Raw genomic sequence first — 22,630 nt, 5'->3', positions numbered from 1 at the left:
AGAGAGCGATCGAGCACGCACACAACATACCGTATGCACCTGCTGTGACGCTCTGACTCTGACATTATTATTGTTGAGAGATTGTACAAGTAAAGAGTGCGTCTTTAACGAGAGGCGTCGCTATTCTCTTGTGCTCCCTGGAGGGCAAGTTCCGCTTCCTGCTAATAAAAACATCGCACTTGTGAGCATATCACATCAACTGTGGACTGCAGAACAGAAAAGCATGAAATGCAAGCAAGAAGGCATGGAATTATGTGGATATGAAAGCGCAATTTGAAGCTTCAGGGTATGATGAAAATATCTGTATGCACAAGTCAGGAAGCTGAATGACAGAAGGTATTTTCTTCCACATCCAAAACAACTCCAGTATGTCGGAGAGAGGGGGTATCCCGCGGACTGGGGGCACACCATCTCCACATATGCAGCCGTACAAGACCGTCACGATCGTCCCGAACCGTCCGGTTCAAATGAACCTGTATGCGACCTGGGAAATTGATCGCTCATCTCCAAGCTGTGTGCCCAGGTATGGCCGCCTAAACTCCATGGCTGGTTCTGACAGTCGTGGTTTCCAGTCTGGATCAGATCACATATAGGTTATCGGCTTCTGTGGTCGGGTGTTGATTTCGGAATGATTTTGAATCCGTGAGAAGAAGTCACCTGTTTTGCCCTCAAGGGAAGTTATGTAGGAGGGTTGAATAAAAGTTGTAAAAAATGTATGAGTTAATGAAAATAACATTTAATATGATTAAAGTTTAAGTAAATAGCATACTTCTTTATTTACCTTTGAATAATACACATTTTGCACTGCTGCAAATTACTCCAAGTTTTGACCATCAGGTCAGGTGATTGCAACTGTAAATTAATTGTCAGTTATTAAGTTAGTGTGCTCTTCACATAGATACATTTAGCCTGCAGTGATAGATTATTGCTGATGGTAGTGAAGGTTAGGGAGTGTCTTTAAAGGGGCAATATGCAGTACAAACAATACGATTGCCATTTTAAAAGGAAGATCTCATTCAACTTTACAGTGAAAAACTATATTTGGAGGACCATGGTTATGAAGAATCAGCATCAGGAAGTGCAAGATCATGACTGACCAGGATGTAAAGCCAAATCAACATATCCCTGAGCAGTTGGGGACACAGACAGGGTGCCATAGACAGCTGCTCCTAAACCCCACAGGAAAACAGCATGCTGTCAGAATAAATAATTGTCCAGCACAGTATATACTTAGAGGCAAGAGATTGGCTAACACTTTTATACCGATATACATACGCCTACGGACCGTTGCTAATCGGGGAATACTCCTCCACTATTACTAACAATGTTAAATTTGAACAATATTCAAAAATGTTTCTGATACTGTTTTTTTGTCTAACTCTGAATTGTTAGGTGTTTGATGTAGGCTAGCAATAGAAAAGAGGGGGCAGGAGTGGGGTTGCATGTGGATTCTAGAAGGACCCCTGTATTAAGGTAAAGGCTGCTTGCGGGGGTGCTCTCTCTGGCAGGGAAAATGGAGAGAAGACGTGGGTGGATTTGAAGAAGAGCTGGTTGAAAATGATTTGTTCCTCTTAAAGTGGTCCACACACTGTATGGTGAGCTCTGAAAATAGTATGCTGACAAGTCCCTTGGATGTCATTTGGATGTATTTCAAGACCTACCTTCAAACTCAGTGCATTTTTACTTGACATCATGGGAGAAAAATAATAAATCAGCCAAGACCTCAGGAAGAAAAATTGTAGACCTCCACAAGGTCCTTGGGAGCAATTTCCAAACACCTGAAGATACCACTTTCATCTGTACAAACAATAGTACACAAGTATAAACACCATGGGACTACGCAGCCGTCATACGGCTCAGGAAGGAGATGCATTCTGTGTCCTAGAGATGAACATACTTTGGTGTGAAAAGTGCAAATCAATCCCAGAACAACTGCAAAGGACCTTGTGAAGATGCTGGATGAAACCGGTACAAAAGTATTTATGTCCACAGTAAAACGAGTCCTATATCGACATAACCTGAAAGGCCGCTCAACAAGGAAGAAGCCACTGCTCCAAAACCACCATTAAAAAAAGCCAGACTACGGTTTGCAACTGCAAATGGGGAAAAAGATCGTACTTTTTGGAGAAATGTCCTCTGGTCTGATGAAACAAAAATGGAACTGTTTGGCCATAATGACCATCGTTATGTTTGGATGCTGGGCTGCTCAAGGACATTCAGAGACTTGTCCCAAAGCCACTCCTGTGTTGTCTTGGCTGTGTGATAAGGGTCGTTGTCCTGTTGGAAGGCAAACCTTTCCCCCCAGTCTGAGGTCCTGAGCACTCTGGATGAGGTTTTCATCAAGGATCTCTCTGTACTTTGCTCCGTTCATCTTTCCCTTAATCCAGACTAGTCTCCCGGTCCTGCCACTGAAAATCTTCCCCACAGCATGATGCTGCCACCACCATGCTTCATCTTAGCGATGATGCCAGGTTTCCTCCAGATGTGACACTTGGCATTCAGGCCAAAGAGTTCTATCTTCGTTTCATCAGACCAGAGAATCTTGTTTCTAATTGTCTGAGAGTCCCTTAGGTGCCTTTTGGAAAACTTTTACTGAGGAGTGGCTTCCGTCTGGCCAATCTACCATAAAGGCCTGATTGGTGGAGTGCTGCAGAGATTCTGGAAGGTTCTCCCATCCCCACAGAGGAAATCTGGAGCTCTGTCAGTGACCATCAGGTTCTTGCTCACCTCCCTGACCAAGGCCCTTCTCCCCTGATTGCTCAGTTTGGCCAAGCAACCAGCTCTAGATAGACTTGGTGGTTCCAAACTTCTTACATTTAAGAATGATGCAGGCCACTCTTGGGGAACTTCAATGCTGCAGAAATGTGCCTCGACCCAATCCTGTGTTGGAGCTCTACAGACAATTCCTTTGTACTCATGGCTTGGTTTTTGCTCTGACATGCACTGTAAACTGTGGGACCTTATATAGACAGGTGTGTGCCTTTCCAAATCATGTCCAATCAATTTGATTGACCACAGGTAAACTCCAGTTAAGTTGTAGACACATCTCAAGGATAATCAATGGAAAAAGGATGCACCTGAGCTCAATTTCGAGTCCCATGTGTATGTAAATAAGGTATTTATGTTTTTTATTTTTAATACATTTCTAAAAACCTGTTTTTGCTTTTTCATGGGGTATTGTGTGTAGATTGATGAATAAAAAAATATTCAATCTGTTTTAGAATGAGTCTGTAATGTAACAAAATGTGGAAAAACTCAAGGGGTCTGAATACTTTCCGAATGCACTGTATAGTGTACACCCCTTCAAATTAGTGGATTCGGCTATTTCAGCCACACCCATTGCTGACAGGTGTATAAAATCGAGCACGCAGCCATGCAACCTCCATAGACAAACATTGGCAGTGGAATGGCCTGACTTTCAACGTGGCACCGTCATAGGATGCCACCTTTCCGACAAGTCAGTTTGTAAAAATGTTGCCCTGCTAGAGCTGCCCCACTCAACTGAAAGGGCTGTTATTGTAAAGTGGAAACGTCTCGGGGCAACAACAGCTCAGCCGCGAAGTGGTAGGCTACACATGCTCACAGAATGGGATCTCTGAAGCGAGTAGCGCGTAAAAATCGTCTGTCCTCGGTTGCAACATTCACTACCGAGTTCCAAACTGCCTCTGGCAGCAACGTCAGCACAAGAACTGTTTGTTGAGAGCTTCATGAAATGGGTTCCATGTCTAAGCAGCCGCACACAAGCCTAAGATCACCATGCTCAATGCCAAGCGTCGGCTGGAGTGGTGTAAAGTTTGCGGCCAGTGGACTCTGGAGCAGTGGAAACCCTGTATCTGGAGTGATGAATCATGCTTCACCATCTGGAAATCTGACAGACAAATCTGTGTTTGGCCGGATGCCAAGAGAACACTACCTGCCCCAATGCATAGTGCCAACTATAAAGATTGGTGGAGGAGGAATAATGATCTGGGGCTGTTTTTCATGGTTTGGGCTTGGCCCCTTAGTTCCAGTGAAGGGAAATCTTATCGCTACAGCATACAATGACATTCTATACGATACTGTGCTTCCAACATTGTGGCAATAGTTTGTGGAAGGCCCTTTCCAGTTTCAGCATGACAATGCCCCCGTGCACAAAGCGAGGTCCATACAGAAATGGTTTGTCGAGATCAGTGTGGACGAACTTAACTGGCATGCACAGAGCCCTGACCTCAACCCCATCGAACACCTTTGGGATGAGTTGCAACGCCGACTACGAGCCAGGCCTAATTGCCCGACCTCACTTAAGCTCTTGTGGCTGAATGGAAGCAAGTCCCCGCACCAATGTTCCAACATCTACTGGAAAGCCTCCCTAGGTGAGTGGAGGCTGTTATAGCAGCAAAGGGGGGGGGGGGGGGACCAACTCCATATTAATGCTCATGATTTTGGAATGAGATGTTCGACGAGCAGGTGTTCACATACTTCACATATCTGTTTGGCATTTGGCTTTTAGTGAATATATCAATTATTAACCATTAATCTCCTAACCCAATCAGATGTTCTCTGGTAGACCTCTCCAGCGTCTCTCTCTCTCTAATGGTGTAGTGAGTGGAGAGGCCAAGGTTTGAAGTGAATTTGACATTTAATTAGGGAGGAACAGCAGATACGGCACCCTCTCCTATTACCCAATCTTTGTGACGTGAGGCCGAGTGCTGCATCTAGGACCCAAATGGAATTAAAGGTTATTCAAGATGCAATGCTGCAGTTTGTTTGGCTAAGAATCAACAATGAGGCTGTAGACCTAGTTGTGTCTTTTGGAGCCCATAGTGGCTTCTACCTTGAGAGGGATGACAATTTTTTTAGTTTCTCCTTGAGTGTCCTGTTCTGTCTGAATAGCTCTCATCTACGCAGATAAATCCCAGCCAGCCAATCTGTCTCTGCTTTGTCCAAAAATAAAGTACTTCGAACCACGAATTTCCCGTAGGAATACATTGATCTGTGATTTATGTCTGGAGCCTAATATTCCTAAAGTGCTTTTGTTGGCCACCATCCTCACCGAACCATTCCTGCTTACAATTTGCATTACAAATCTAGGGTGATACTCTACCACTCTCAGCCAACATTTTTTTAAAGATTTGTTATTGTCAAGGACTCGACTGACACTTTCTCATGTTGTTGGTACCTATTCACTGAATTCACAGACTAAAACAGAGAAATATGAATATCCTCTTTTCTCTCCTTAAACCCAGGCTCTTCACAGTTACTCTGAAGAAGCTGGTGATGCTTCAGGAGCTGGACAGAGACCTAACCTCTGTTGTCATCGCAGTCAAACTCCAGGTGGCGCTCTTCACACACACACCGCCGTCCCTCCGACAAAGTGTACATACAGTGCCTTGCAAACGCCTTGGCGTTTTTTCTTATTTTGCATTACGACCTGTAATTTAAATTGATTTTTTGGGGGGATTTCATGTAACAAAATAGTCCAAATTGGTGAAGTAAAATGAAAAAAAAATAAAAAATGAAAAGTGCATATGTATTCACCCCCTTTGCTGTGAAGCCCCTAAATCAGATCTGTTGCAACCAATTACCTTCAGAAGTCACATAATTAGTTAGATTGCACACAGGTGTGCTTTATTTAAGTGTCACATGATCTGTCACATGATCTCAGTATAGCTACACCTGTTCTGAAAGGCCCCAGAGTCTGTAGCACCCCCAAGCAAGTGGCACCCCCAAGCAAGCGGCACCATGAAGACCAAGGAGCTCTCCAAACAGGTCAGGGACAAAGTTGTAGAGAAGTACAGATCAGGGTTGGGTTATAAAAAAAATATCAGAAACTTTGAACATCCCACGGAGCACCATTAAAACCATTATTATAAAATGGAAAGAATATGGCACCACAACAAACCTGCCAAGAGAGGGCCGCCCACCAAAACTCACAGACCAGGCAAGGAGAGCATTAATCAGAGAGGCAACAAAGAGACCAAAGATAACCCTGAAGGAGCTGTAAAGCTCCACAGCGGAGATTGGAGTATCTGTCCATAGGACCACTTTAAGCTGTACACTCCACAGAGCTGGGCTTTACGGAGGAGTGCTCAGAAAAAAAGCTTAAAGAAAAAAATAAGCAAACAAGTTTGGCGTTTGCCAACAGGCATGTGGGAGTCTCCCCAAACATATGGAAGAAGGTACTCTGGTCAGATGAGACAAACATGTAGCTTTTTGGCCATCAACGAAAACGCTATGTCTGGCACAAGCGCAACAGCTCTCCTCGCCCTGAGAACACCATCCCCACAGTGAAGCATGGTGGTTGCAGCATCATGCTGTGTGGATGTTTTTCATCGGCAGGGACTGGGAAACTGGTCAGAATTGAAGGAATGATGGATGGCGCTAAATACAGGGAAATTCTTGAGGGGAAACCTCTTTCAGTCTTCCAGAGATTTGAGACTGGCATGGATGTTCACCTTCCAGCAGGACAATGACCCTAAGCATACTGCTAAAGCAACATTCGAGTGGTTTAAGGGGAAATATTTAAATGTCTTGGAATGGCCTAGTCAAAGCCCAGACCTCAATCCAATTGAGAATCTGTGGTATGACTTAAAGATTGCTGTACACCAGCGGAATCCATCCAACTTGAAGGAGCTGGAGCAGTTTTGCCTTGAATAATGGGTAAAAGTCCCAGTGGCTTGATGTGCCAAGCTTATAGAGACATACCCCAAGAGACTTGCAGCTGTAATTGTTGCAAAAGGTGGCTCTACACAGTATTGACTTTGGGGGGGTGAATGTTATGCACACTCAAGTTTTCTGTTTTTTATTCTTATTTCTTGTTTGTTTCACAATAAAAAGTGTTGTGCATAAGAACAGCCCTTAGCCATGGTATATTGGCCATATACCACACCCATTTGTGCCTTATTGCTTAAATACACTAGTGACTTATAAGAACCTTTTATCTGTAATCCATGGATAATATATGCAGGAGATGTATTGTAACGAGTTTGGAATATCTTCTTAGGGATCAAAGCGCATTTTACGGTCCAATGAAATCCTGTTGTCATCACCTGGACTTACCGAGACCGATCTTCAGCTAACGTTCTCCTTGCAAGTGAGTTACCGTGGGGTGTTTGCACAGACAGTTATGTGTATGCAAATGAATTGTGGATGAGAGTCAGAGACTTTTTTTTAAATGTCCCAGAGATTCTATTTTCAGTGCATGATTTAAGTGCATGTCTGATTCTGTCAACCTCGCCATCTCTCATCTTTACTTCCTCCAGTATCCACATTTTCTGAAGCGAGATGCCAACAGACTGCAGATCATGCTGCAGAGGAGGAAGAGGTACAAGAACCGCACCATTCTGGGCTATAAGACCCTGGCACTGGGCCTTATCAACATGGCAGAGGTAAGAGGGCAACACCTCACCGCAGCCGTTAAACTGCCATGACTACGATCATTCAGGCTTTTGTTTGTACAACACGCCATCAATTGCCCCCCCCCCCCAATCTCTCTTTCTCTCCCTGACCCCCTTTCTTCTCTCCTCCCCAGGTGATGCAGCACCCCAGTGAGGGAGCCCGTGTGTTGGGTCTCCACACCACGGTGAAGGACACGGCTGTGCCTGTGGCCGAGATGAGGGTCTACTCGCTCTCCAGCCAGCCCATCGACCACGAGATGTCCAAGGCCAAGATGTCTGGTAAGGGAGACAAGGCGATAAGGCCATGAACAAGGAATCAGAAAGTCATTATTTTTTATTTTTTTAATGTTATTTTTATTATTATTATTTTTTATTTCTATTCGGCAATTTGCTTATATGGAGTTGTCTAAGTATCCAGAATGTCAGTGTATTGAACAGTTCAATGTGTACTTGCCACACCATGGTCAGTAAATGCAAACATCCATGTTCGTCTTTTGAGAGAGTCAGCCACTGCCTTGTCCATATGACACAAGGTTTAAATAGTTTTCACATCATACTGGACCCCCACAGCCATACATAACACATCCCCTATCTGGCTCCCTGTAACTGCCAGACCGCTCCCCTGACATTGACAACTACTCGGAGGAAGACGAGGAGAGCTATTCATCAGAGCAGGACGGGAGTGATGACCCTGCTCACAGCCAGGTAGGGGGGGGGGGGAGCGACACTCAGAAAAATACCACACTGCTTCAATACAAGCATTTAAGCCGGCATACAGCAGAGTGGATGGAGGGTTTGTCCGGTTTGAGCATGAAGTTGACCCTCCCTCTTTTTTTATTTCTCCAGTATCTGTTTGACGAAGAGGATGACATGAGGAAGAAGAAGCACAGACACAAACTCACCTCTACAGCCTCCATCACCAGAGCTCATGTAAGCATCCAGTCTACTCGTCTTCCTGTCTCTTGTGGCGTTGAGACTACCTGCCGCTGTTCTAGTCAACCGGTTTGATATCTACGTGTTCCTTTAACCCGGCAGCCCAACATCAAGCAGAAGTTCGTGGCCTTGTTGAAGAGGTTTAAGGTGTCTGATGAGGTGGACTTTGGCCTGGAGCACGTGTCCCAGGAGCACATCCGTGATGTGGAGGAGGACCTGGATGAGCTCTATGACAGTCTGGAGATGTACAACCCCAATGACAGCGGGCCAGAGATGGAGGAGACGGACAGCGTCCTCAGCACACCCAAACCCAAACTCAGGTCATGAGAAGTCGGACTTGTCTGTAGGTAACGGTAATGTATGTTCTGACAAACATCCACCTAACAGAACTCTGGCAATCTCTCTTCTCTCTGAACGTTCAGGCCCTTCTTTGAGGGCATGTCCCAGTCCAGCTCGCAGACCGAGTTTGGCAGTCTGAACAGCAGGTGCAGTCTGCCCAGAGACACCCTGAGCCCAGTGAGTACAGTACATGGGGGTGGCTGCGCATTCTAAGTCCAGATGTCCCCTGGCACTCCCTCTTACCACTGTTTTCCTGCTGTCTGACTTTCAGCAAGGTGAGCAGCCCCCGTCAGGCAAGATGAAACGCTCTCACTCCCGCAACTTGGACGACTCTGAGACAGACACCCTGGTGAGACCCTCTAACCTCCCCCCTCCTCCCTCCCTCCCTCCCTCATTTTCCCCCTCGCTCATTGGTGGCCTCTGTATTTCAGTGTTTTGAGGCCTGTGCAGTGTTAGGATGTGTTGCTGTCTGGCTGTCTTGTCGGTGTGTTTAGGTGCTGACTGATCCGGAGATGTTTCTGGACACTACCCCCTGCATCACTGTCTCTGTCCCAGAGCAGCTACCCAGGACCCCAATGAGGGAACTGAGGAGCAGCAAGAGTGAGAGCCACACCAGCATGCCCTACACCACCATGCCCTCCCCCAGGTCAGTCTAACACACACACACACACACACAAAACCCTCCAGTGCTACATGTGCGCTCCTTCACTTTCTGCCGTAGTCATATTTTCTGTGTGGGTACTGACTGTCAGTGAGTAGGTGTGTGTTTTTTCCAGGTTGGATGGCGGGCACACACCCAGGCAGAGACGTGGGACACCAATGAAGGAGAGGCGAGCGCTGTCCAAGCCACTAAGCGAACGCACCAACAGCTCTGACAGTGAAAGGTCACCGGAGCTCAGCCACACCCCACAGGTGACACCCCCCCCCCCACCCCACCCTGACCAGAGCTAGTCCGTACCCATACTCACCATGGAGCTGAGAATTTGTTTGCAGAGGGTGATCCAGAGTGCTGGTGATCCTGTTGCAAATGTGTAGCTTTAAAGTTAATAAAAATGTAGCTTTGGGGCAAAGAGAAATGTTTGCAATTCTACACATTTTGCAGTTACTTGACAGGTTCATATAATCTCTGAGTGAGACTGACTAGCAAAATCAATGGGGGGGGCCTCAGGAGATCATGGCTACTGGCCTCGAACCTTGATGTGCCCGGTCAGCCATGACATACTACAACATTTATATAGCTGGCTAGACTAACTTACCTAGCAATCTGTCAAATGTGAGCTGACATGGGCTAATTGAGTGACTGTCAGTGACTGACATCACAAGAGGAAAACTAGTACCAACTACTACCGAATATTGAAGTTTCACCTTGTGTGTTCTGAGATTCTTACTCTCAGCAGGAAGTTGAGACCCGCAATTGACTTCTCGCTTACAGCTGCATACAGGCACTGTCCTGTTGTGTTGATGGATTTCATTGAAGCATGTGTGTATGCGCCCAGTTTTTGACAATGTATTTGAATATGCCCAGAATTTGACTTTGTGTGTGTGTGTGTGTGTGGGTGCAGGTGCCCAGGAAGGCTGTGTATGACCAGCTGAATCAGATCTTCTCCTCAGACACTACCCTCCCGGACAGCCTGGTCCTGGTCAACACCAGTGATTGGCAGGGACAGGTATTCTTCACTTCAATCTTCACCTCCATTATCTCACTCCTCCATCCCCCTGTGGACATATTTACTTTGCATATGTGTGTTCATCTGTGTCTATGTGTTTGTGGCCTCTGGTAAACGTGTGTGCAGTATGTGTCCGAGGTGCTGCTGGCTCAAAAACAGCCGTTAGTGTGTACCTGCTGTGGGGTGGAGATTCAGGCTGTCCTCACCACCCTCCTCACGCGCATCCAAAAGTTGTGAGTAGCCAATGAATCAATACTCGCTGGTTCAATGTATCGTGTGGTAATGAAGGTAACCTATTATATTGTGGTCCACTAACCCGCCCTCTTTTCCCCGCAGCTGTAACTGTAACTCGTCCACGCCGCCGCCGGTCAAGGTGGTGGTGGCAGGGGGACAGAGCTACCTGGGGGCCATCCTCCACTTCTTTGTCACTCAGCTGGCCAACAAAACATCTGATTGGCTCAGCCTAATCCGCTTCCTGGTGGTCCCCCTGGGTGAGAGAGAGACCGGTTCAGGTCCTGAGAACAGTAATATAAATATGTTATATACCATTTAACACAGTGCTTGGGTCTAAAATATCAGTATTATACCATGTGACTGTTGTAAGATGTGTCCCACTGGGCACACCATGTCATTTCAACGTGGAAAATTGGATAATATTTGGTTGAGATGATGCTCAATGAGATTACAACCTCTAGTCACCGACTCAAAAAGACATCCGAAAGTTAGTTACATTTCCAACGTGTCATCACTATGATTTCAACCATCTAAAAGCACAACCACATTCCAATGAAAAAACAATGTCCGATTTTTGTTGTTGTTGCTTACTTGTCACCCAAAGGTCATTCACTTTGCTTTCAACCGTTTTTAAAAGCACAGCCAAGTTCAAATGGGAATACAATGTCAGATATTTTGTTTGCTTATTACAAGAGATGAATGTGTTACCACTCTGTGCTTCATCTAATAGCACATCCAAATGACCAAGATTGCAGTTGAGATTACATTAAAAGTACGTGGTGTGAGGGATCAATGCCGTTTGAGATTCTGCGCAGATTTATGACAGCAATTGTGAAGAACTCCACAGACCTGCGACCACCTATATGCATTCCACATTATATGATTACATAAGAAGACATATTTACAGTCATCTCAAAATGAGGCCATGGATGTGTTACTCATTTTAAGGTTGAACGTTACATTCGTTTGTAAGATAGCCTTGACTTTAGGCTATTTACTGGATAACAAAAGTCCTATTGAATTGTGGTTGGTTGTCAAAGCAACCCAATATGCTCATTTGAAGGAGATGAATCTCCTGCTTGGATAGTTCAATCTGTGCCACTGACTTAAACTGGAATTAACGCCAGACTTGTCTACAAATTAAGAATTGAGACTTTATATTCACGTCTCCATCTCAACCAAAAATCACGTAGATTCCACATTACAGTATGTTGACAAACTACGTGGAAACAACCTTGATTCAACCAGTTTGTGCCCAGTGGGATAGTATGGTACATATCTAGCATGGTTATGTAATGCTCACACATATATATATATATATGCCTCTTCAGCTGAAGCATAAACAAAGATTTACAAAAACACCCACTCTCATGTTCTGATACCTCCTCCTGACAATGAGTTGCTCCAGTCATTATGACACATATAGCTGAAGCGCAGTATGGTACAGCTGCTCTGCTCAGAGCTGCAGTACTGAGTGGGTTGGGTGTGTGACTCATTGTGGCTGCCTCTACTCTGCCTCCAGGCTGTCACCCTGTCGCTAAGCACCTAGCCTCCCTGGACCCTCGCTACAGCTCTGTGTTCCTGGACAATGCCTGGAGAGACCTGTTCAGTCGCCTGGAGCCCCCTCACTCTAGTAAACACCACATCTCTCTCTCTCTCTCTCTCTCTCTCGGCAACAGACTGAAGGACTATTTCATTTAGGTTTATAAATCAATATGCTTTGTTTTACAAACAGTTCCACTGAGCTGGAAAGCAGTTGACCGTGTGTCTTTGGGAACTTAATCTGCCTTGATGAGCATATTAATGGTATTTGACTGAAGGATGCGCTCTCTGCAAGCAGCCCCATCTCTTCCTTAGTTACTAGGGTTAGTCAGTTCAGATCTGGTCACAGCCTTGCGCTCCCTACAGACTGACTGTCTGTTCCCCTTCCCTCCCAGCGGCTCCAGCTGCAGACGGCGTGGACGTGGCTGGGAGGATCAGCCAGTACATCAGCAGTGTCTCTGTCACACACCAGTTGCCTATCGCTGAGGCCATGCTCACCTGCAAGTACAAGACGTGAGTGGGAGTGGCCTGCGTGGCTGATTTACGCTGCGTGTACTAAACATTAAGAGCACACGACAGGAAGCTATGATCCCTTATTGATGTCACTTGTTAAAACCTACTCCAATCCATGTAGATGAAGGGGAAGAGACAGGTTGAAGAAGGGGTTTTAAGCCTTGAGAGATGGATTGTGTGTTTGTGCCGTTCAGATGGTGAATGGACAAGACAAAAGATTGAAGTGCTTTTGAACGGGGTATGGTAGTAGGTACCAGGCACACCGGTTTGTGACAAGAATTGCAACGCTGCTGGGTTTTTCATACTCAATATCATCCTGTATGCATCAAGAATGGTCCACCACCCAAAGGACATCCAGTGAACTTGACACAACTGTGGGAAGCATTGGAATCAACATGGGCCAGCATCCCTGTGGAACGCTTTTGACACCTCGTAGAGTCCATGCCCCGACGAATTGAGGGGGGTGTGTTCTTAATGTGTTCTTAATGTTTTGTACACTCAGTTTATATGATGTTAATCAGGTATGTTTTAGGAAGACAAATATTTTATTGGCCACTCATTATTTCCACCTTACCAGATATGACGAAGACTCTTACCAGAAATTTGTTCCCTTTGTTGGGGTAAGTAAGTCAGTACTGATGGTTTCCATCAATACTAACATTGAGGCAGTCAATTTGGCAAATGATGCCTCTATCATAATTATTGCTTCAATGCAAACCGACAGACGAGGGATATCCAAACGATTCCCAAGTACAACCCTGGAGTGTAATGCTGATGCTAATTAACTGATCCCTGTGTGTGAAACAGGTGGTGAAAGTAGGGTTGATTGAACCGAATCCGGCTTATTCAGGTGGGTTCATATTTCTGGAGTACCTATTGTCTGTTAATGTTTACCTTTCTCTCTCCAGTCTGTCCCTGAGCAGTATTAAGGACCGTGTTGATTTGGGCCTACAGGTGGAGACTCTGAGGAGGCTGTTAGTGTTAGCTTGGCTGTTCCCTCCACCTCCCCACCCACCCATGGATCTCCCACAGGGATGACCAGAGAGGCTGTCACCCCACCTCCGTCTCCCTCCCTGAGTAGCGGTCTGGGGTATGACAACCACAGTGTACAACAGACTAACATGAGAAGTTAATTCCCATCCCTGCAGTTAAGCACGTTTTTGAGTACATAGTTGAGCAATAGTTTTTCGTACACTGTCTGCCACACTCTCTACCTCTCTCCCAGGAGCCCTAATATGTCCCATGGGGTGGACACCATTGGGCTGACGGTGGATTATTGGGTAGCGACATGCTCAGAGCGGAAGAAGGATGGGGAGCGGTGTGACAAGGGCTCCAAGAACACCCTGAAGAGTGCCTTCCGTTCCCTGCAGGTCAGCAGGCTGCCAGGAGGGGGCTCCACTGAGAACCAGCCCCAGGCCAACACCATGGCTATGACTGTGGTCACCAAGGAGAAGAACAAGAAAGGTGAGGGGGAGGGTGGGAAGATAGTGGACTGTCCAGCACATGCAGTTTGTCAATCAACTAATTTGGGGTAGATAATAACTAAGTAAATGTACTAACTGAAAGGAGAAGTATGCAATGGATGCATGCTGTTAAGTGTTTTGGTTTGAACCCCCCTCTGTGTGCTCATCTCCTCCGTGTCCACAGTCTCCACCATATTCCTGGGGAAGAAGCCCAAAGAGAGGGATGTGGACTCTAAAAGTCAGGTGGTTGAGGGCATCACCAGACTCATCTGTTCTACCAAGCAGCAGCAGACCAGCCTAAAAGGTACACCACGTCATTTCAACGTGGACATGTGGGTCATATTTGGTTGAGCTGTTGATCAATGACATTTCAACCTTTTTTTGTTTTTAATTCACCCAAAAGACAGCTAGAAGTTTGTTGATTTCCCAACTGTGTTCTCAGCAATCTAAAAGCACAAACGGGAATACAATGTCCGATATTTATTTATTCTTCAACCTAATGAGTTATCACTGTGCTTCGTCTAACAGCACAACCACATAACCGGGATTGCAGTTGGGATTACATTGTTAGCGCATAGTGCACGTAACCAAGGCTGTTAAGAGATGCTGTGCAGATTTATAATAGCAATTGTGAAGATCTCCACAAATTGACAATTCATATGTTGAATTCATGTCTCCATCTGAAGCAAAAATCTATGTTAAAGAATAGGAGGAAAATCAAATCAAATTGTAAATGCAAGAATAGGACTAAATCAAATCAAACTTTATTTAAAGTGCATTTCAATTTTTATTTGATATCCATATCTCCACATCCCCGGATTTCAACCTGGATCCATATCCCTGGACATTTACACCTGGATCTCGCAGCTAGCTAGCTGCTATCCGTGTGACTATTGGCTTACGTCGATCCCGGAGCAAATGTCAATTATTCCGGAGCTAGCCAGCTAAAGAGTTCCATCAGTCACTCCTGGGCTACAATCACCTATCCGGACCCGTTTTACTGCCAATGCGGAGCCCCACCGGGCCTTCACGACTGGACTACCGACGTTATCTACCCAAGGGAGTTATCCATCTGGCCCCTCCGTCACGACGTTACCTGAAACGCCCATCTGCGGCCCGCTAATCGTTAACTGTCTTATCGGCTGCTATCTGAATAGGTCTATCTTGTGTCATTATAACTATATCTATTTTGCTAATTTGATTGATCCCCTCTACCACACGGAACCCCACTAATTTACCGACGGAAACGCGAGGTGGCTAAAAACAGACCTCCATCCTATGCAAGTTTGCTACTGGACCCAAACAATTTGAACTTCTACTTTTAAAAATCCACCTCTTAAAACAAGACTCTCACCGTTGCCGCCTGCTATAGACCACCCTCTGCCCTCAGCTGCGCTCTGGACACCATATGTGAACTGATTGCCCCCCCATCTATCTTCAGAGCTCGTGCTGCTAGGCGACCTAAACTGGAACATGCTTAACACCCCAGCCATCCTACAATCTAAGCTTGATGCCCTCAATCTCACACAAATTATCAATAAACCTACCAGGTACCACCCCAAAGCCGTAAACACGGGCACCCTCATAGATATCATCCTAACCAACTTGCCCTCTAAATACACCTCTGCTGTTTTCAACCAAGATCTCAGCGATCATTGCCTGCATCCATAATGGGTCAGCGGTCAAACGACCTTCACTCATCACTGTCAAACACTTCAGCGAGCAGGCCTTTCTAATCAACCTGGCTGGGGTATCCTGGAAGGATATTGATCTCATCACTTCAGTAGAGGATGCCTGGTTATTTTTAGAAAATGCCTTCCTCACCATCTTAAATAGGCATGGCCCATTGAAGAAATTTAGAACCAGGAACGGATATAGCCCTTGGTTCTCTCCAGACCTGACTGCCCTTAACCAACACAAAAACATCCTATGGCGTTCTGCATAAGCATCAAACAGCCCCCATGATGTGCAACTTTTCAGGGAAGCTAGAAACCAACATACACAGGCAGTTAGAAAAGCCAAGGCTAGCTTTTTCAAGCAGAAATTTGCTTCCTGCAACACAAACTCAAAAGTTCTGGGACACTGTAAAGTCCATGGAGATTAAGAACACCTCCTCCCAGCTGCCCACTGCACTGAAGATAGGAAACACTGTCACCACCGATAAATCCACTATAATTGAGAATTTCAATAAGCATTTTTCTACAGCTGGCCATGCTTTCCACCTGGCTACCCCTACCCCGGTCAACAGCACTGTACCCCCCACAGCAACTCGCCCAAGCCTTCCCCATTTCTCCTTCTCCCAAATCCAGTCAACTGATGTTCTGAAAGAGCTGCAAAATCTGGACCCCTTCAAATCAGCCGGGCTAGACTATCTGGACCCTTTCTTTCTAAAATTATCTGCCGAAATTGTTGCCACCTCTATTACTACCCTGTTCAACCTCTTTCGTGTCGTCTGAGATTCCCAAAGATTGGAAAGCAGCTGCGGTCATCCCCCTCTTCAAAGGGGGGGGACGCTCTTGACCTAAATTGCTACAGACTATATCTATCCTACCCTGCCTTTCTAAGGTCCTCGAAAGCCAAGTTAACAAACAGATTACCGAATCCCACCATACCTTCTCCGTTATGCAATCTGGTTTCAGAGCTGGTCATGGGTGCACCTCAGCCACGCTCAAGGTCCTAAATGATATCTTAACCACCATCGATAAGAAACAATACTTTGCAGCCGTATTCATTGACCTGGCCAAGGCTTTCGACTCTGTCAATCACCACATCCTCATCGGCAGACTCGACAGCCTTGGTTTCTCAAATGATTGCCTGGTTCACCAACTACTTCTCTGATAGAGTTCAGTGTGTCAAATTGGAGGGGCTGTTGTCCGGGCCTCTGGCAGTCTCAATGGGGGTGCCACAGGGTTCAATTCTTGGACCGACTCTTCTCTGTATACATCAATGATGTCGCTCTTGCTGCTGGTGAGTCTCTGATCCACTTCTACGCAGACACCATTCTGTATACGTCTGGCCCTTCTTTGTTAACAACCCTCCAGGCGAGCTTCAATGCCATACAACTCTCCTTCTGTGGCCTCCAATTGCTCTTAAATACAAGTAAAACTAAATGCATGCTCTTCAAATGATCACTGCCTGCACCAGCCCGCCTGTCCAACATCACTACTCTGGGCGGCTCTGACTTAGAATGCGTGGACAACTACAAATACCTAGGTGTCTGGTTAGACTGTGAACTCTCCTTCCAGACTCACATCAAACATCTCCAATCCAAAGTTAAATCTCGAAATGGCTTCCTATTTTGCAACAAAGCATCCTTCACTCATGCTGCCAAACATACTCTTGTAAAACTGACCATCCTACCAATCCTCGACTTCGGCGATGTCATTTACAAAATAGCCTCCAATACCCTACTCAATACATTGGATGCAGTCTATCACAGTGCCATCCGTTTCGTCACCAAATCCCCATATACTACCCACCACTGCGACCTGTACGCTCTCGTTGGCTGGCCCTCGCTTCATACTCGTCGCCAAACCCACTGGCTCCAGGTCAATTACAAGAGCCTGCTAGGTAAAGTCCCCCCTTTTCTCAGCTCGCTGGTCACCATAGCAGCACCCACCTGTAGCACGTGCTCCAGGAGGTATATCTCTCTGGTCACCCCCAAAACCAATTCTTCTTTTGGCCGCCTCTCCTTCCAGTTCTCTGCTGCCAATGACTGGAACGAAGTACAAAAACCTCTGAAACTGGAAACACTTATCTCCCTAACTAGCTTTAAGCACCAACTGTCAGCGCAGCTCACAGATTACTGCACCCGTACATAGCCCATCTATAATTTATCCCAAATAACTACCTCTTTCCCTACTGTATTTATTTTGCTCCTTTGCACCCCATTATTTATATCTCTACTTTGCACATTCTTCCACTGCAAATCAACCATTAGTGTTTTACTTGCTATATTGTATTTACTTCCCCACCATGGCCTTTTTTTTGCCTTTACCTCCATTATCTCACCTCACTAGCTCACATTGTATATAGACTTATTTTTCTACTGTATGTTTGTTTTGCTCCATGTGTAACTGTGTCTGTGTGTCGAACTGCTTTTCTTTATCTTGGCCAGGTCGCAATTGTAAATGAGAACTTGTTCTCAACTTGCCGACCTGGTTAAATAAAGGTGAAATAAAATGTAAAAAATAAAAAGGTTGATTTTAAGATGAACCCTGAGTTGAATTGAAACAATAGCTGTTGACTTCGCAAATACTAGATATACTGTAGGCCTAAATAGTATCATTGATGATATAGGACTTATAAAGTATGGTAACTTTTAATTTGCTCTCTTAAACCTACCCTTTGGAATGACTTCGATAGCAACAGTGAATCTATTTAGTTAAGAGATCCCTCAATAATCAAATCGGTCACATACGTGTTTAGCAGATGTTGCGGGTATAGCAAAATGCTTGTTTTTCTAGCTCCAACAAGAAGTATCAAGCAATTTCACAACAATACACACAAATCTAAAGTAAAGGAATGGAATTAAGAATATATACATAGTTGGACGAGCAATGTTGAAGCAGCATAGACTAAGATACAGTATTGATGTGTAATGCAACATTATTAAAGTGACCAGTGTTCCATTATGAAAGTGTCCATTGATTTCAAGTCTAGGGCAGCAGGTTCTAAGGTGCTACTCAGGATAGCACATTGGTAGAAGTCATGTGACAAATATCAATGCTAAGCAGGGCTGGGCATGCTTAAAACCCTTGGTGAGTTGGCCAAATAGAAAGTTGTAGATAGATTAACTCTCCAGTAGGAGGTGTTGCCCAGGTTTGTCTATCTTGTAGTTGACATTTCCCCCTCAAAACAACAGTTTTTCAAATCCAATGTATTTTCCACATCACAATACGTTGACAAATTAATTTGAAACCATGTTGATTCAACCAGTTTGTGCCCAGTGGGACTGAACCCGATTCAACATGCTTGTTTATTTTTCAGTGTTTGTAGATGTGAGTCATGAAACTATTGGATATTTTTCAGTGTCTGTGGACGGCGTGGAGTGGACTGATGTGAAGTTCTTCCAGCTGGCTGCCCAGTGGCCCACCCATGTGAAGTACCTGCCAGTGGGGCTGTTTGGCTACAACAAGACCGCCACCTAGAGGCCAACCCAGACATGGTCACACTCACTCTATGCTTCCTGGGCACCAAGGTTATGATAGTTGTGTTTTTCTATTCGTTATTTGATTTTTGTTTGAAGTTCAGTTTGCTAGTTTTCAGACCAGATTTACTATTTTTTATTTAGTTTGAGTTTTATAAAAAATTTCATTTTTGATATTATTTATTTTCAGTTTTAGTGTTAGGGACAGAAAGTACCAGATTTCTTCCTTGGTAGTTAGTGATGAACAAGCTAGGCCTATTTCAAAACCTCACTATCTGCAGGTATTACTTACCTGCCAAGTTCAGAAGCTTGAAAACCCTCATTTGATTGTTGTCCAAAGTTTAGAAGATTAAAAAAACTCAAACTGAACATTTGATGATTTCTGTTGGAGTCAAATATCGTTTTAGTTTTTCAAACATGTTTGTTAATGGTTTACTATAATAATCTTGCTTGAGCAGTCTTCAATGGACAGAAAAACTGATTAAGGAGAGTTGTTACATGATGACATGGATTGTGGCCATAGATTTTAATGCTTGCCATGTACCTATTTTCTAAGGTGGGTTCAAGCAACAAAATAACTAATTTGCCTTTTTTTGAGATGCATTTCCTCATTCATATGCTATGGCTCTTCTTTCAGTGGATTGGCAAGGTTAACTCCAGCTGTTTTTGTGGCTGTGTCGTACTTTTTTTCAAGCAGTGTTACGTGAAGCAAATTTCAGTGGTCATTGATATTATTGATAGAATTTCCCTCAGTGTTACTCTGTGCATAAAAAAAAAAGTTAATTCAGTTTGGTGAAAGTAATACCAATTGTTTCTTATTTACAGAAATGTTTTGTGGTAATTGGACCTGTTTTCGCTTTTAGTATTTTTCTGTGAGTTACTGTTACTTTTGCGAGTGTGTGTTTTTATTTGTGTGAGAACCTCCAAATGCTTGTGAATGTGTGTGTAGCATGGGTTGTCATTGAAATAAACACTACAGAAATCTAGAATATTTGCAGACTTGTCTGCATCAAAGCTTGTGGTTGCTAAGCAAGTATTTTTTACATATACATATTTATATATATATACACACACACACACACACACACAGTGGGGAGAACAAGTATTTGATACACTGCTGATTTTGCAGGTTTTCCTACTTACAAAGCATGTAGAGGTCTGTAATTTCTATTATAGGTACACTTCAACTGTAAGAGATTTTTGTTTTAGATTCCGTCTCTCACAGTTTAAGTGTACCTATGATAAACATTCTAGACCTCTACATGCTTTGTAAGTAGGAAAACCTGCAAAATCAGCAGTATATCAAATACTTGTTCTCCCCACTGTATACATACACGCACTTCAGATATACCTTTGTCCCAATGATGTGCTTGAAGCGGTCATCTTACTTATTTGATTGAAGACTTTTCTGTTTTGTCATTAAAGTGTAAAAGACAGAAACATACAAGGAATAAAAATTTTAAAAAAAAGTCTAAATAAACTCGTGTATCAGCTTGTCATATTGTGGATGGGGTGAGATCTTCAGAACCAAATGCTTATGCTCCTGTAAACTGTTGTACCAAAGATTCAAGGACCAGTACCACCAAGTATCGTCAGGTGTCACTGTTAGAGAAATTATGGGCAAGCTTAGGCTAAACGCAACTAACAGAACATGAGGACAGTTGAACTCGGGAACTTTAGTGTCCTGAGATGCCTTTTTAGTCTCCAACCTTCTGCTCCTCATCCTCGCAAACCTCCAAATCGTACATTGCATATGACACTAACATGTGTCCGTTAACCGAGGAAATGCCAATGCACATGTATGGGGCGGCAGGTAGCCTAGTGGTTAGAGTATGTATGGGGCGGCAGGGTAGCCTAGTGGTTAGAGTATGTATGGGGCGGCAGGGTAGCCTAGTGGTTAGAGTATGTATGGGGCGGCAGGGTAGCCTTGTGGTTAGAGTAGGTAGTGGTTATGTATGGGGCGGCAGGGTAGCCTAGTGGTTAGAGTATGTATGGGGCGGCAGGGTAGCCTAGTGGTTAGAGTATGTATGGGGCGGCAGGGTAGCCTAGTGGTTAGAGTATGTATGGGGCGGCAGGTAGCCTAGTGGTTAGAGTATGTATGGGGCGGCAGGGTAGCCTAGTGGTTAGAGTATGTATGGGGCGGCAGGGTAGCCTTGTGGTTAGAGTATGTATGGGGCGGCAGGTAGCCTAGTGGTTAGAGTATGTATGGGGCTGCAGGTAGCCTAGTGGTTAGAGTATGTATGGGGCTGCAGGTAGCCTAGTGGTTAGAGTATGTATGGGGCTGCAGGGTAGCCTAGTGGTTAGAGTATGTATGGGGTGGCAGGTAGCCTAGTGGTTAGAGTATGTATGGGGTGGCAGGTAGCCTAGTGGTTAGAGTATGTATGGGGTGGCAGGTAGCCTAGTGGTTAGAGTATGTATGGGGTGGCAGGTAGCCTAGTGGTTAGAGTATGTATGGGGTGGCAGGTAGCCTAGTGGTTAGAGTATGTATGGGGTGGCAGGTAGCCTAGTGGTTAGAGTATGTATGGGGTGGCAGGTAGCCTAGTGGTTAGAGTATGTATGGGGTGGCAGGTAGCCTAGTGGTTAGAGTATGTATGGGGTGGCAGGTAGCCTAGTGGTTAGAGTATGTATGGGGTGGCAGGTAGCCTAGTGGTTAGAGTATGTATGGGGTGGCAGGTAGCCTAGTGGTTAGAGTATGTATGGGGTGGCAGGTAGCCTAGTGTTTAGAGTATGTATGGGGTGGCAGGTAGCCTAGTGGTTAGAGTATGTATGGGGTGGCAGGTAGCCTAGTGGTTAGAGTATGTATGGGGCGGCAGGTAGCCTAGTGGTTAGAGTATGTATGGGGCGGCAGGTAGCCTAGTGGTTAGAGTATGTATGGGGCGGCAGGTAGCCTAGTGGTTAGAGTATGTATGGGGCGGCAGGTAGCCTAGTGGTTAGAGTATGTATGGGGCGGCAGGTAGCCTAGTGGTTAGAGTATGTATGGGGCGGCAGGTAGCCTAGTGGTTAGAGTATGTATGGGGCGGCAGGTAGCCTAGTGGTTAGAGCGTTGGCCCAGTAACTGAAAGGTTGCTAGATTGAATCCCCGAGCTGACAAGGTAAAAATGTGTCGTTCTGCCCCTGAACAAAGCAGTTAATCCACTGTTCCTAGGCTGTCATTGTAGATAAGAATTTGATTTAACTGACTTGCTTAGTTAAAAGAGCTCTCTCATTGTCCCTCTATATCCTGTCACTTCATAATACAGTTATGTTCTAGCGTATGCTGAACCTAAACTTAAGAGCTCTCCTAAAGCCTTCCCTACAGTTAGACTTGACCAGTGGAGGGAGAACAATTATATCTACTGCAGTACGTTGTCATAGACCCCTTATACTTGTATTCCCCCTACAGTCTATTACCCCCTACAGTCAGTTCCCCCACAC

The 22,630-nt window shown here is 45.0% G+C and overlaps 1 protein-coding gene across 2 annotated transcripts; it reads left to right on the top strand.

Moving 5' to 3' along the window:
- Nucleotides 1–20,205, top strand: LOC135550292 (phosphofurin acidic cluster sorting protein 1-like). Of its 2 annotated transcripts, none has more exons than XM_064980958.1 (23): nucleotides 1–523; nucleotides 5,226–5,313; nucleotides 6,983–7,072; nucleotides 7,242–7,367; nucleotides 7,511–7,655; nucleotides 7,990–8,081; nucleotides 8,223–8,306; nucleotides 8,412–8,629; nucleotides 8,732–8,825; nucleotides 8,920–8,997; nucleotides 9,143–9,294; nucleotides 9,425–9,560; nucleotides 10,211–10,315; nucleotides 10,442–10,548; nucleotides 10,652–10,827; nucleotides 12,072–12,182; nucleotides 12,487–12,604; nucleotides 13,182–13,224; nucleotides 13,412–13,454; nucleotides 13,559–13,694; nucleotides 13,830–14,068; nucleotides 14,252–14,371; nucleotides 19,099–20,205. In XM_064980958.1, exons 1-23 carry the CDS (start codon nucleotides 327–329, stop codon nucleotides 19,215–19,217), a joined length of 2,817 nt encoding a protein of 938 aa, XP_064837030.1. In that variant the 5' UTR covers nucleotides 1–326; the 3' UTR covers nucleotides 19,218–20,205. The 2 variants fall into 2 exon arrangements, with proteins under 2 accessions (XP_064837030.1, XP_064837031.1); XM_064980959.1 differs by having other exon boundaries at nucleotides 3–523; nucleotides 10,652–10,806.
- The last annotated feature ends 2,425 nt before the right edge of the window (nucleotides 20,206–22,630 follow it).

This window comes from Oncorhynchus masou, chromosome 12 (genome assembly GCF_036934945.1).
Source record: "Oncorhynchus masou masou isolate Uvic2021 chromosome 12, UVic_Omas_1.1, whole genome shotgun sequence".
Taxonomy (NCBI): Eukaryota; Metazoa; Chordata; class Actinopteri; order Salmoniformes; family Salmonidae; genus Oncorhynchus; species Oncorhynchus masou.
The sequence above is the reverse complement of the archived record's forward strand: the minus strand, read 5'-3'. Positions and strand labels throughout refer to the sequence as shown.